General features: G+C 43.8%; 1 protein-coding gene across 2 annotated transcripts in view; it reads left to right on the plus strand.

Annotated features, from left to right (window-relative positions):
- The window catches only part of LOC108388284 (prostatic acid phosphatase), a 37,844-nt gene that overhangs the window by 6,980 nt on the left and 17,427 nt on the right, over positions 1 to 13,437 (plus strand). For both annotated transcript variants that reach the window (XM_073223879.1, XM_073223880.1), the window contains exons 2-5: positions 4,100 to 4,195; positions 7,658 to 7,744; positions 8,183 to 8,335; positions 13,046 to 13,144. In XM_073223879.1, coding sequence (XP_073079980.1) covers positions 4,100 to 4,195; positions 7,658 to 7,744; positions 8,183 to 8,335; positions 13,046 to 13,144 — 435 coding nt within the window. The remainder of the gene's footprint in view (positions 1 to 4,099; positions 4,196 to 7,657; positions 7,745 to 8,182; positions 8,336 to 13,045; positions 13,145 to 13,437) is intronic.

A 13,437-nucleotide genomic window follows, 5' to 3' on the forward strand; every position in this document is an offset into this window, starting at 1 on the left:
GCCTTATTTCTCAGTTCCTAAAAGAAGAAACTGGAACAGACTTTTACTCACGGCCGGGTTTGTGCAACAACAGTGTCGCTTGCAAGACTCCCAATAAAACAGGGAGTGGGGCTTAGCGCTGTGAGCCACAGTCTCTCCCGGGTTTCCTGAGCCACCCCAGAGGTGTATGATACATCTCAAACCCCATGCCTAAAAGGACAGCATGATGCTTTGTTAGGCACTAGCCTAGCTTGGGGTGACTCATTGTTTCAGAAGCAAAGGCACAAGGGAGGTGTCAGAGGGCACAAATAATGGAGCAGAAGAAAGCAGAAGAAAATATACTGTGGTGATACATAAGGAGGAAAATCAAAAGCCTTATGAATGAGAAGATTGAAAAGAAAGCCATGTGTCCTCATGGAGCCAGACCCACCCAGGGCTCTTTCCTTCATGAAAACAGGCATTTTGTATGCGTGCCTATGTCACACCGGCACTGCCCTGGGGCAGGCGCTGTGCCTGTGACAGCAAGGGGTCTGATTCCAAGTTGTTTAATGGGAAGAGAGGAAGTCAGATACTTAAATACACATACAAAAAACAAGAAAATATCAGGCATAAAAGCAAAACTGTGTAATGAGAGAGAGCAGGAGTTTCCTCATAATGGGAGTTAAGGGAGGCCTCTCTGCAGAGGCTGCCTTTCTCAGGAGGGACCTGAATTCAGTGGTTGAGCGTACGCACCTGGAGAAGTGGCAGAGGCAGGATGTTCCAGGCAGAAGGCCGTTGGCCCCGAGACCGAATGAACCGAGTGTGTGGGTCGGACAGCAGGGGCCTGTGGCTGAGCAGGCTTAGAAGAGTTTAAGGTGGGACATCTAGAGGGGCAAGGCTTTGAATTACACAGGAACAGCAGGAAATGTTCGACTGTTGGAGTCATGAGGCTACAAATGCCACACGAGTCAATGATTGATGGAGCAAGTGGTGGGCTCATAGGAGCTCATTGTAAAAATGTCTACTTTTATTATGTCTTTACAATTTTCTGAAAACAGAAAACAAAACCCACAAAGTTGTAATAGAATGAGGACATTAGAGGGTTCCAGGCAATCACTAACCTTTTTGGATGGACGTTTCTCCAGGACGTTTCTCTGGCTGTGCAAAGAGAAGGACTGAGCCAACTGCCTTCCTGGGTCTCACCAGCGCCTCCGCATTCCGCATCCTGCAGGATGTGCCAGATCTGCTTAGCAGACTTGACAGGGAAGGGCCACCTGTGTGGGTACCAAGCCATGGCTCCTTTGAGAACAGTGAGGTGTGACTGAAGGGGGGAGGGAGCATGATGTGGCCAGCAGTTGCGACCCCTGGGAGGTCGGCGCAGCTCACTCAGTCTCTTTGCGCCCAGGGCTCCTTATTTGTTCAGGCGGTAACAGTGCCAGCTTGTCCCCACCAGGGAGTTGTGTGAAGCAGAGGGACAGCAGGGGATAGGACTGTACAAAGCTGTGGAGTTGCACAAGTCTAGGGGGTAGTTGTTATCTTGGACGTCTTCCTATTGCAGTGACCACCGGTACTCATCACACACTTCAGGCTGTGAACGATGTCATGGTGTGGTTGCAGGGCTGAGCAGAGCAGGTGACTTCCGCAGAGCTGCAGTGACGAAGGCTGCCTGCCACAGACTAAAAGAGCACTTAGGCCAAGTCCAAAGGCCACAGCTGAATTGGAAAAACTCAGGAAGCTCAAGAATGCTTCCTGCAATGGGGGCATGGAGGCACTTGTGCCCACCAAACACAGAGGTCCTAATCTTACAGGAAGAGGCCCGAGCCCCAGGGCATCACTGTGGGACCTGAAGGCTGTGCCTATGCACAGGAGTAGTGAGCCTCTTACACAGGGGGTGCTGGCATTGCTGCACAGCCTAGGTGTGGGTGTACGACCTGCCGCTTACACACAGGTGCCCTTGGGCAGGTCACTTCTTTGCTGTGAAGTGAATATCACAACGGTAACTGCTGTGTGGAGTCACTGGTGATTTAATTGTGTACAGGGCCAATCATTCAGAAAACAGCGAGGGGCCATGGTCACAGGCTGGCAGGAACTGGTGTCAATGTCTCCCTGCTGGCCCCTCTTTGGCTGACTTGGGGCTCTTGGCTGGGCTGGTGTCGCCCACGGGGGCACTGGCAGGTCCGGGGATTTCGGCCGTCACAACTGGGTAGGCTGCTGGCATCTAGTGGACAGAGGCCAGGGGTGCCGCTACATATCCCACAGTGCCTGAGACAGCCTCCCACAAGGACTTAACCAGCCCAAAATGTTAACAGAGCTGAGGTCGAGAAACCCTGGAAACTAAACTATACAGTAGATTTTATAATCTATTGAAACCATACAACTTTAGTTATTCAGATCTGGGAAAGTATTTTGCACAATCACCTGGGATCTGAAAAGTCTAGAATGTGTTTTGATTGTAGAAACATGTAGGCAGTAACGATCAGCCTCACTGATTTCCGATCATGGCCAAGTCACCTGTAGTGACTAGTGACTGCAGGTGCTCCTCAGAAAATATGCAGCCTTTCCTACTGCCATAAGGGGACCATGCAGGACAACAATTCCCTACCTGACCTAAATGATTTCCTAAGATCCACTATACCATGTCCATCTGTTTTGCTGTTAGCCTGTTCTACTGAGATTTTAATTTCTCATCAGGTTAGGGGCTAAAGATCAGTTTTCTTCAGATATCAGAGATACTCCCCAAGTCTTGGGAGCATCCCTCACTTTCAGGGAACCTCATCTCAAAGATGACTAAAATTTGAGACTGGTCCTCATTCTGTGTCTACCGAACCATTTTACAGGATTTTAGAGGGCAGCCTCATGGCTCTGTTTGAGTGGAGCACGTGACACAGGTAACATTGTCTTGCCAATGGGCTTCAGCCCTGGGCAAGTTCACTATGCATTCAGTGTGACCAAAGAAATCAGAGTAGAATGTTCTTGGGGTGAAAGGGTTATACCCAACTTTATTTCCATCACTGAAATCCCATTCACTCAGAGCAAGTCTGCATGCAGCAAGTCGGGCTCTGGGCTTTTCTGCCCTCACAGCCATCCTCTGGGCCTCTCCACCCACACAGCCATCCTCTGGCTCTGTCCTCAGCACTGCCACCTCTCCAGCCTCTGTTCTGCTCTCCTGCAGCCTTGCAGCCATGCCACCATGTCACCCAGAGCACTGGGTGGAGCTGTCTATATAGAGTCAATAATGATGCATTGCCCACATGTGTAGTGAGTTAGCCAACCAGGGCCAGGTGAGAATCCTGGCCACAGGAACCTTCACTTTATCCACACATATGTGACAAGTGCAAGAAATCACAGCTAATGCATGGTGTAAGGCAGCCCCCTCTGCATTAAAAATGTTTGCTACATCGCTGTAGCTTTTATTTCTTGAGTGTTTTACTTCCCTTATCTTTGCTTCCAACATAGCTTTATGTTTGGTTTGGTGTTGTAATCAGAAAGCACATTAAAATTGGACATAAAAAGCACATAAAAATGCATACAAATCCAGAATGTTCTTTAAGTGTTAAGAATGAGCTTTTCTAATCTCCCTCCACCCCAAGTCCTTTATCCCTAATGTCCTAAAGTAAATCATTGGCTCAAGATGGTCACAAATTGTATGTAACACTTAAAGGCCACAATTTTTCATACATGTAGAATTTTAACACCATTTATTACTTAACTGTAATTAAGGAAGGAATGTAGAGTTTGTCTGTAATAAAGTGATCTTGCTAAGCTTTGGGTTCCTTCCTGCCCTGTTGTACAAACCAGTGTCCATGTGCCAACCGTCTGCCTTCTAATGGCTGCTCATCTTGTTACTACATTACCTGAAACACGGGAAAAGCATCAGTAAGCTTAGAACAGTGCTTCTTAACCTGAGACTTGCCTGGGAAGTCTTTAGAAGTCTGATGACCTGGCCACACCCCAAACTAGTTAAACCAAAATCACAGGTCTGGGATCCAGACCTCAGAACTTATTTTAATGCCTGAGTTGATTCAATGAGCAGCCACAGTTGAGAACCAGTGGTTTAGAAGAAAATCTATTATGATGAATAGAACAGAATCTATTATGATGAAGTAAGATTTGTAACATTACTGCCTCAATCTATTTCCAGGTGTTTAGGCATGGAGACCGAAGTCCCATCGAGACCTTTCCTAATGACCCCATTAAGGAGTCCTCGTGGCCCCAAGGATTTGGCCAGCTCACACAGGTTGGTAGGTCTCCCAGCTAAAGCTTGCCAAGAGTCTCAAGGGAAACTAAGTCCTGCTTGGGTTTGTAACATACTGAAACCATGTAGCTAATTTCTCAGATCTAGGAAAGTATTTTGCACAATTATCTGGGATCTAAAAGCCTAAAATGTGCTTCAGCTGTGGATGGAGAGGCACTAATGGCTAACTTTGGTAAATTCAGATCATGACCAAGTCTCCCTTATTGACTTGTAACTGTAGGAAAAGTGTATAGAACTGCCTACTTTGATTTCTTTTACCCTGTTGGCTTTATTAAAGCTTAAGAGATTTGAGTGGGTGACAGGAGAATACGTGAGCTTAAAGGTGCTGAAGACGGCCGAGATACTGACAGGCCTGCCCTAGTTTCTCAGCCTCCACCTGAGAAATAGAGAACATGGGAAGGGCTGGGAAAACATGATTCCCCTGGAAGAGCTGATACTGAATTTGATTTCTTCTCAGTAGGATACATTGGGATTTAGCCTTTCTTATAAGTGGTCAGTTGAGCCCAGGGAGCCCTACTTCCTACAGAGTGCTGAAGGGGAAGGCGGGCTTGGGAGCAAGATGTGTGGCCTCCACCCCAGCGCCCCTACCCATCACTTCTAAGAGAGATGGCTTCTCTGTTTAGAGCCACAAGGCCACATGCATTGCTTCTGTCCTAACCAAAGCACTGTTTAAAGATATTTTTTAAATGTCATAGAATGTTAGAGTTGTATGTCTCCAGAATTAATGGGTCTTAATCTTGGCTAAACATTGGAATTATTTGGAGAGCTTTAAGAAACATTGATGTCTGTCTAAGAGGTTCTTATTTAATTGGTTTAGGGTATGGCTTGGATATTGGGTTTGTAGAAGCCCCTCAGTTGATCGTTCAACTCTAATGTGCAGCCAAGGCTGAGAATTACCATCTTAACCCAGCCACTCAGGCTATTGGAGGTCAGCATCTTTTGGCTCCCCTTCAGAGCTCTTCCCACCATAGCCTACCCAGCCTCTAGCTCCTTAAATGAGAAAAGGGTTAGGAAAATTTAGGGCTGCTATTACTATGGCTCCATAAAGACTCCTGTTCCCTTGCTCTACTTTTCCAGTAGAACCAAAAAATTCTTCCAATCTGTAGGATCTAGATTCTCCTGGGAGTCTCTTGACTAGCCATCAGATTTGCCTAGTGTTTAAGCTTTCAGGCATAAATGAGTCATTTGGGGATCTTGTGAAATTTCAAATTCTAATATTCACAGGAAATAAAAACACTTGCTCAAAAGGATACCTGCACCCACATGTTCATTGCAGTGTTACTTATAATAGCCAAGACATGTAAACAACCTAAGTGTCCACTGACAGATAAAATAATAAAGGAGTTGTGAGATATATGTGTGTGTGTATATATATTTATATATATGAAATATATATATAATGAAATGAAAAAATGCATATATATGTAATGAAATATACAGCCATTAAAAAAGAACACAAAGAAATCCTGTTATTTGTGAAAACATGGATGGCTCTTGAGGGCATATGCTAAGTGAAATAAGTCAGAGAAAGACAAATGCCGTATGATTTTACTTAACATAAGGAATCTAAAACAAACAAACTCATAGAAAAAGATCAGATTTGTGGTCCCCAGTGGTGAGAGATGTGGAAGGGAGCATCAGGAGAAAGGCGATCGGAAGGCACAAACTTTCAGCTACAAGATTAATGAACACTAGGGATGTGATGTGAGCACGACGGCTCATGCCTCAGTGAGCACGCATAAAGTTGTTAAAGAGAGCAAAGCCTGGGTTCTGATCACAAGGGAAAAATTCTTTCTCTTTTACTTTTTCTTTTTATTGTGTCTACAGGAGATGATGGGTATTAACTAAACCTATTGTGGCGATCATTTCACAATGTATGTAAATCAAACTATTATGCTATACATCTTAAATTTTTACAGTGATGTATGACAATTATATAAATTTTTGTTTTCCAATAAAGCTGGGAAAAAAGAAAACGTGGTTTTGACCTCAGCAGGTCTGATGTAGGGCTGGAGACTCTGCATTTTTGACAATTCTAGGTGATACCTTGCTGGGATGAGGCCACTCTTGATGTAGCAGGATTTTAGAGCCCAGAGTGCCGCCCTTGGCTGGGTATTTCCCATCTACACAAGGCAGTGGCTCTCTAGATCAGTGGTTCTCAAAGTGCGGCCCCTGGACAAGCAACCCCATCAGCACCTGGGATGTGTCGGAAACGTGAATTCTCTGGCCCTACCCATAAGCCAGAAACTCTGGAGTTAAAGCCTGAGAATCTTTGTCCTAATGAGTCTTCCAGGTGATTCTGTGCAGACTCACATTTGAAAACCACTGCTCCATAGAAGATGACTATTTCTCTGAAGTCAGCTGTAAGCTAGAATAACAAATGAGACACAAATACCTCCTTCTTCAACTATCATATCATTCAGGAAACTCACAAACCTCAAAGCACACATTATTCTTTTCCTGTCTCCTTCCCATCCTGGGATGTGGTGATGATTGTTATAACCTGGAGTGACAAGCAGGTGAGTGGGCAGGGCCAAGCAGAAGCCAGAGTGACCATAGCCTCTGACTCCTGACGCTCAGGCAAGGCTCCAGATTAGACAGACTCGAATGCGGTGTTTCTCAAAGCATGGTGCTCTAATACATGGATCTAAATCTCTTGGGGCATGTGTTAAAATGAAGATTCCAGGGCTACCCACAGGATCTAATGAGCAGGAATCTCTGGGAAAATGCTGAGGAATCTGCATTTCAACTAGTATCCCTAGATAATTTTGCTTCCAATGCACAGTAATGTTTGAGGATCATTGAGCTAATGAAATGCTTCTCAATGATTATTGGCCATCAGAATTTTAGTGAGCTTGTTAAAAACAGATTCCTGAGCTACATCTCAAAGATTCCAGTTCAGGAGGGCAGGTGTGGGGTCAAAATTTAGTTTTTAACATACTCCTAACATATTGTCAGTAAGTGGTGTTAGGTGCAGATCCACAGACTGCACTTTGGGTGACAGGCTGTAGTTTTTCATGAACCAAGTATAAGCACACTGTGCAGGTAATAAATCTTGCACCCAGAGATTGAAATAGATCTTCAGATTCACCAAACCCAACTTCTTATCAGATAGTCGAATTTCTTCCACAAAACTCCCACATGGTCAACCAGCCCTTTGCGTGCTCTGCCACACCAGAGATGAGCCATTTACTCAGTCACATCCACCAACAGCTGTTTATATGCAAGGCTCTAGGGTAAGTAGTAATGAAGGTGAAGGAGTTTTCTCAGGGACTCATGACTCAAGATTACAACTTTTTTTTTCATTTAAAACGATGTTGTTATTGTGGAACTATTAAAACACGCTATTATTCAGGCTACACATTCAATGAGGAAAGATGAGCCTCATAGAGGAGATTCATAGGACTTACTTTCACTAATTTTTGCTTTTCTTTGTTCCCATAGCTGGGCATGGAGCAGCATTATGAACTTGGACAGTATCTAAGGAGAAGATATGGGAAGTTCTTGAATGAGTCGTACAAACATGAACAGGTAAGTTGGGTTGGTAAGAGTAGGGACCTTGTCCCTTGAAAGGATTTAACATTGTGTTGCATTTTTTTTAAAGTGCTTTATCTGTTTCCCAAATAACTCAGAGCTCTTATTTACAAATGTATTCCTCTTCATACAGATATGTTGTTCTTGAAAAAATTTATGAATGTAAGTTATAGTCATAACTTTGATGGACACCTGCAGTACATACTTTGGCTTGGCAAGTAGCCACCACTTAGTTGGTCTCTTTTCTCAATCAACTATTAGCACACCAGGTTGCTGTGTGCATGGCTCGCTCAGAATATGTCTCCCCCACAACTGATACTATGATCATGATGCTACCACAATGTCTGTAATATTTTGGAGTGCATGTCCTGCCCTTTCTCAAATGCTCTTCACTCCACAGGAACACACCCAGTTTCACTAATTTTCCTACTCTAGGTTTATATCCGGAGCACAGATGTTGACCGCACTTTGATGAGTGCTCTGGCAAACCTTGCAGCCCTATTTCCCCCTGAGGGTATCAGTGTTTGGAATCCCAATCTGCCCTGGCAGCCCATCCCTGTGCACACAGTCCCTGTTTCTGAAGATCAGGTCAGTATTCTGGGAAAACGAGGCGATTGCATTGGGTCTGGAAGGACGAAGGCAGGCTGCTTGGCACTTGGCAGACCTGGGAGTCTTTTCACTCCTGGGCTGTACAGTCTTGATTCCTTCCTAAATGAAAGTGCAAAGGACAATGTAGGACATAGGCAGCCCTAGGCAAGAAAAGTAGGAATGGGGGTCTTCCTTGGGTCTTTACCACCCATTTTGCTACTCTTTCAGCTTTACACACACACAAGGCTTCCAGTGTTCTGCCTTCAGTTCCTGGCCTTTTGGTCCCACACAGGGTTCTCCTCCCTCCAGAATATCTACAAAATATCCCTCCCCCCAAGAAAGTCTCCATTCCCAGGTAGGTAAAAAAGGAAGGTTCGAGTACATGATTGGTGCCCAGCACTTCATAGGTGTCATCAGATTTACTTTTCATAATAACGTTGAATGGACAATATTATTGTTCTCTTTGCATTTCCACAGAAATGAGTGATCAGAGAAGTTAAAGAAACAAAATGGGCTCTAAGCCACACAGCTGGTAATCATCTCGGCTAGAACCAGATGCACTAGGCACATCTCATTCCAGAGTAATTTCCTTCCCTCTTAACTAGTGGTTCTCAAAGTTAGATGCATATTAGAATCAGCTGAGAATTTTTAAAATCCTGATGCCTAGAACATTCTCCATAAGTAAGCAGAATCTCAGAGGGTGGGACCCAGTCATCAGTATTTTTAATTACTTTTCATTAATTAAAATCAAATTAATTCAAACTAAATTTTTAAATGAATTTTAATTTAAGTAATTAAAAAAAATAATCATCAAAAAGATGATTCCAATGGACAGTCAAGGCTGAGAACTAGTGCCTTGCCAATGGGTTTCAGCCCTGGGCAAGTTCACTACGAATTCAGTGTTAAAGAAATGACAGTAAAATGTTCTTCAGGTGAAAGGGTTATAGCTAACTTTATTTCCATGGTGGCAGGTGAATCACTAAAATCCTGTTCACTCAGAGTGAGTCTGCATGCAGCAAGCGGGTCTCTGCCTCTGGGCCCCTCTGCCTGCACAGCTGTCCTCTGAGTCTCTCTCCTCGTGCAGCCATCTCAGTCTCTGTCCTCAGCACTGCCACCACTCCAGCCTCTGCTCTGCTCTCCTGCATCCTTGCAGCTGTGCCGCCATATCATGCAGAGCACTGGTCAGGGCTCTTTATACAGAGTCAATAGTGATGCATTGCCCACACATGTGTAGTGAGCTAGCCAACCAGGGCCAGGTGAGAATCCTGGCCACAGAAACCTTCACTTTATCCACAACCAGGCACCATAAACAAAGCTGCTTAAATGAGGCTGAGAGAAACTCTCAAATTTGTTTATATGTGGTGAGACTGACCAAGAACTCTTTAACTTTTGCAGAGGAATTGCTATTTTTAAAATAGCAATAAATAAATCTAATGTCCAGGTGTGAGATTTAAGACTAAATGAAGGAAATAGGGACATAGAATTCTGCAATCCTTCCTAATTCCCCTGCAGCCACATGGTAATCACGGTCACCTTATCTCTCTGTGGCTGAGCCTGAGAGTGACTGCTGGGCTCAGAAGGTACCACTGACTGCTGGGCAAGGTGCTGAAGCTCTTTGCCCTGCCAGTACTCCTAGAAGTTTGATGTAATTGTTGCAGCTGGTGACAAGAATTCCTCCCGAATGCTTTGTAGAAACAGTCTGAGCCTGTCAACCTCACTCTAGTTAATCTATTCCAACACATTTTTCTGGTATTTCCTGCAAAGACAGGATGATTTATTTATGGTTTCTTCCTTCATAGAATCCAGGAGTAAAGTATTATAATTGTCAGTGTTCTTAGGAGTTCGTGAATATTTTCTTTCAACAAGAAAAATTAGTGAATCACTTTTACCACAGCTTTTTATACATAGTCTGGAACAGCAGCACCAGATTTAGCCAATGGAGACCCAAGATAGCTATATAACCCTTAATCCTGAAAGATAGTAATTAAATTACATCACAAAGAGAATACAGGTGTTGTCAGGGAGACACAAGGAGGAGAGGGAGACACAGCGGATCACCTGCCTACAGCCTACAGCCACCTACCCACTGACATGAAAACAGTCCTAACATCAACTAAGAAATCTAACAAATTCGATCAATACAAAATTATTCCCAGAGCTCTGCTAATTGCTGTAGAGAAATATAAGGGAAATGTGAGGCCAGACTTCTTCTCTAGTTTATAATCGATTTAATGAAAAGATATTTGCATGTGTGAAGTGTGTAAAACACAGTACAAGTCAGTGGGTGATGATTTCAAGTACAAGCCATTCAGGCTAGAGGAACTCAGTGAATGAGACTTTTGTGGACCTACCAAGGGCAGCCATTCAAGTCTCCATGTAGAGAATGAGAACTCGAGGCAGCCCTCAGAAGGGAAGGGAAGGTAGCCCCAGACCACGGCCAGGAGCAAATGTACAGGGTGCTTGCCCTTCTGTGTCCAGAGTTGACATTTAGGAAGAATGAGAATAAGACTGAATAACTACACGGCACAGGTTAGAGAATCCAAATGTGATAGCAAAAAGGAATTCTTGAGACTGAAACGCAATGTGATGCAGAAGGAGGGCCGATTTAAAGATGAGAAACCTGGGTCTAGAGCCAAGTACCACTTCAGATACTTGACTGAGTTGCCTCCCTGCACTTCGGTTTCCCGTCCTGTAAAATGGAAACAATACCCACCTAACTTCTTCATAGGAATTTGTGAGAACCAAATAAGTTAAGAAATGGAAAAGACTGCAAACTGCAAAATGCTGGACAGATGTTCAGGTGATTCTTTTATTTATTATCAGTCTGACTCTTTCAATATGTGAGGTGAGAAAATGAAAGTCTAGAAAGGTTAAGTAATTCATGAAAAACTAGATCTTTAAATGAACAGTCCTGTGCCTTTCCCCTCAAAGTCATTTCTCCTATGGAAAAAATTGGAATCCCATGCAGGGACATTTAGATGTAAAGCAGAGGACATAAAAGATGCCTGCGTGTGTTCCCCAGTACTGCACACACAGGAAGATGGAGCTTTGAGGCACTGGTCTGACCAGCTTGGAAGAAAAGATGTCAGAAGCTTCCGAGAATGATTGCTGAAGCTGTTCAGGAGTGAGGAAGTGGAGGCCTGAAATCAGTGGTAAAGATGTCAGAAGAAGGGGAGCAGGGTAAGACAAGGTGACAGAGAATCAGTAATGACAGGCAGGAAGCAATCTATTTATTTTTTTGAGTTTTCTGAGTAGCTACTAGTATTTCAGGCCCTGTAGGCATTGACAACACAGTAGTGAATGGGACAGACAAAATCCTGGCCATCCTTGAGTTTATGTTTTATGGAGTATAGAATATAAAGAAGTAAATGAATACAACTTCAAATGGTGATGAGTTCTCTGGAGGCAGGAAAACAGAGCAACATGAGAGTGACCAGGGAGGATGGCTGGAAGACCTGGGCTGGGAGTCAGTTGGGGGAGCATCTCAGACGGGGACAGTCCACAGATACCAGGCCTGTGTGCCCAAATGGGGTGGGTGGTGAGTGGGCAGTGGTGGGCCTGCCGTGCCACTGGAGGAGAATATGGGTGCGGGACAGGGGCAGGAAAGCAGGGCAGAATGGTCTCTAGGGCCTGAGTTTGTACTTTATTCCAGACGAGACAGAAAACCAAAGAAGGTTATAAAAACCACAGAATGGTACGATCTGATTGGTATTTTAAAAAGATTAGTATTTACAAAAATGAAATATAAAGGCTCAGTGTAGCTGCTAGGCAGATTATGAATTGTAAGGGTGGACAGAGTGGACACTGGCTGACCAAAGAGAGAGTATGGTGACTCGCCCTGGGCGGGGACAGTGTGGGTACAGAAAAGAAGTCTGTTTTAGATCTATTTTGAAAGTAGACAAGCAAATGGTGACTAGTATATGAAGTACGATGATAAATTTTGCCATTGGCAAAAGTAGAGAATTACAAAGAAGCCATCTTTAAAAACGAAGAGGTTGAGTTTAGTTGTGTACTACATCTAACTGCGAGGAAAGAAACATCACAGCAGCGACACCCACCCAGGGCTGGAAATGCAGGACCAGCGGAGATGGGATGTGAGGGCCACAGACTGAAATCGAGGGTCACCAACCTCTAGTTTATAAGTTAAAAGGAAAGAGACTGTTGAATTTGAACTCTTTCAGAAAGACCACTTTGTCCTTATAATAGGTTTTTAAGTATATGTTTCTGTATATTTAGTATATGCCCTTATTTTAACAGTCTGCAAATTTGTAAGAACCTAAGTTAGCAAATGGTTAGTTGATTTCTTAAGATTCCTTCTGGAACCACTAATTCATTTCTCTATACTTGTGTGTGTGTGTGTGTGTATCTAGGGCTAGAAATGAGAGAGGTTTGGGAGGGAGCAAGATAATTGATCGCCAATTCATACGGAAAGCCAGAAAGTGTAAATATTTACCAACAGTCCAGTCCTATTAAGGCAAGTTCATGAAAGGGAAAAAAAGCTTTTCAGTTCTGGGTACATATTCCTATGTTTAAGACATGTAGACCGTGAAGCAAGTTTTCCTCATTTTAGAATTTCCACTCTGCCCCAAACACATTTGAATCCTTTACTCAGGTTGCTTTGCACCAAGTGAAACTGAAAATATGGCTGCAGCTTTTTTCATGATGTTCTTCTGACTCATAAAGGATTTATGATTTTTCTTTTGTCCTCAGTTGCTATACCTGCCTTTCAGGAACTGCCCTCGTTTTCAAGAACTTGAGAAAGAGACTTTGAAATCAAAGGAATTCCAGAAGAGGCTGCATCCTTATAAGGTTAAAAAATAGTGTCATTTAAGTGTATGAGTGTGAAGCCAAGACAGGATGAAGCTCTGGCTTCTTAAAACTGTGGGAAGAATGTGCGAGAGGCAGTCCCCACATGGGTCAGAGCGCTCACTGCCTGGCCCCTGACCTGGCTGGGGCCACAAGCCAGGGAAGAAGTCAGCCCCTTTCAGATCCTACACCTATGTCCCTGAGAAGAACCAGGTGCAAGTGCGTGGCTGGAACAGGATAAACGTGATTTTATTATTATTATTATTATTATTATTATTATTATTAATTTTGTTGTC

Source organism: Manis javanica, chromosome 15 (genome assembly GCF_040802235.1).
Source record: "Manis javanica isolate MJ-LG chromosome 15, MJ_LKY, whole genome shotgun sequence".
In the NCBI taxonomy this organism is placed as follows: domain Eukaryota; kingdom Metazoa; phylum Chordata; class Mammalia; order Pholidota; family Manidae; genus Manis; species Manis javanica.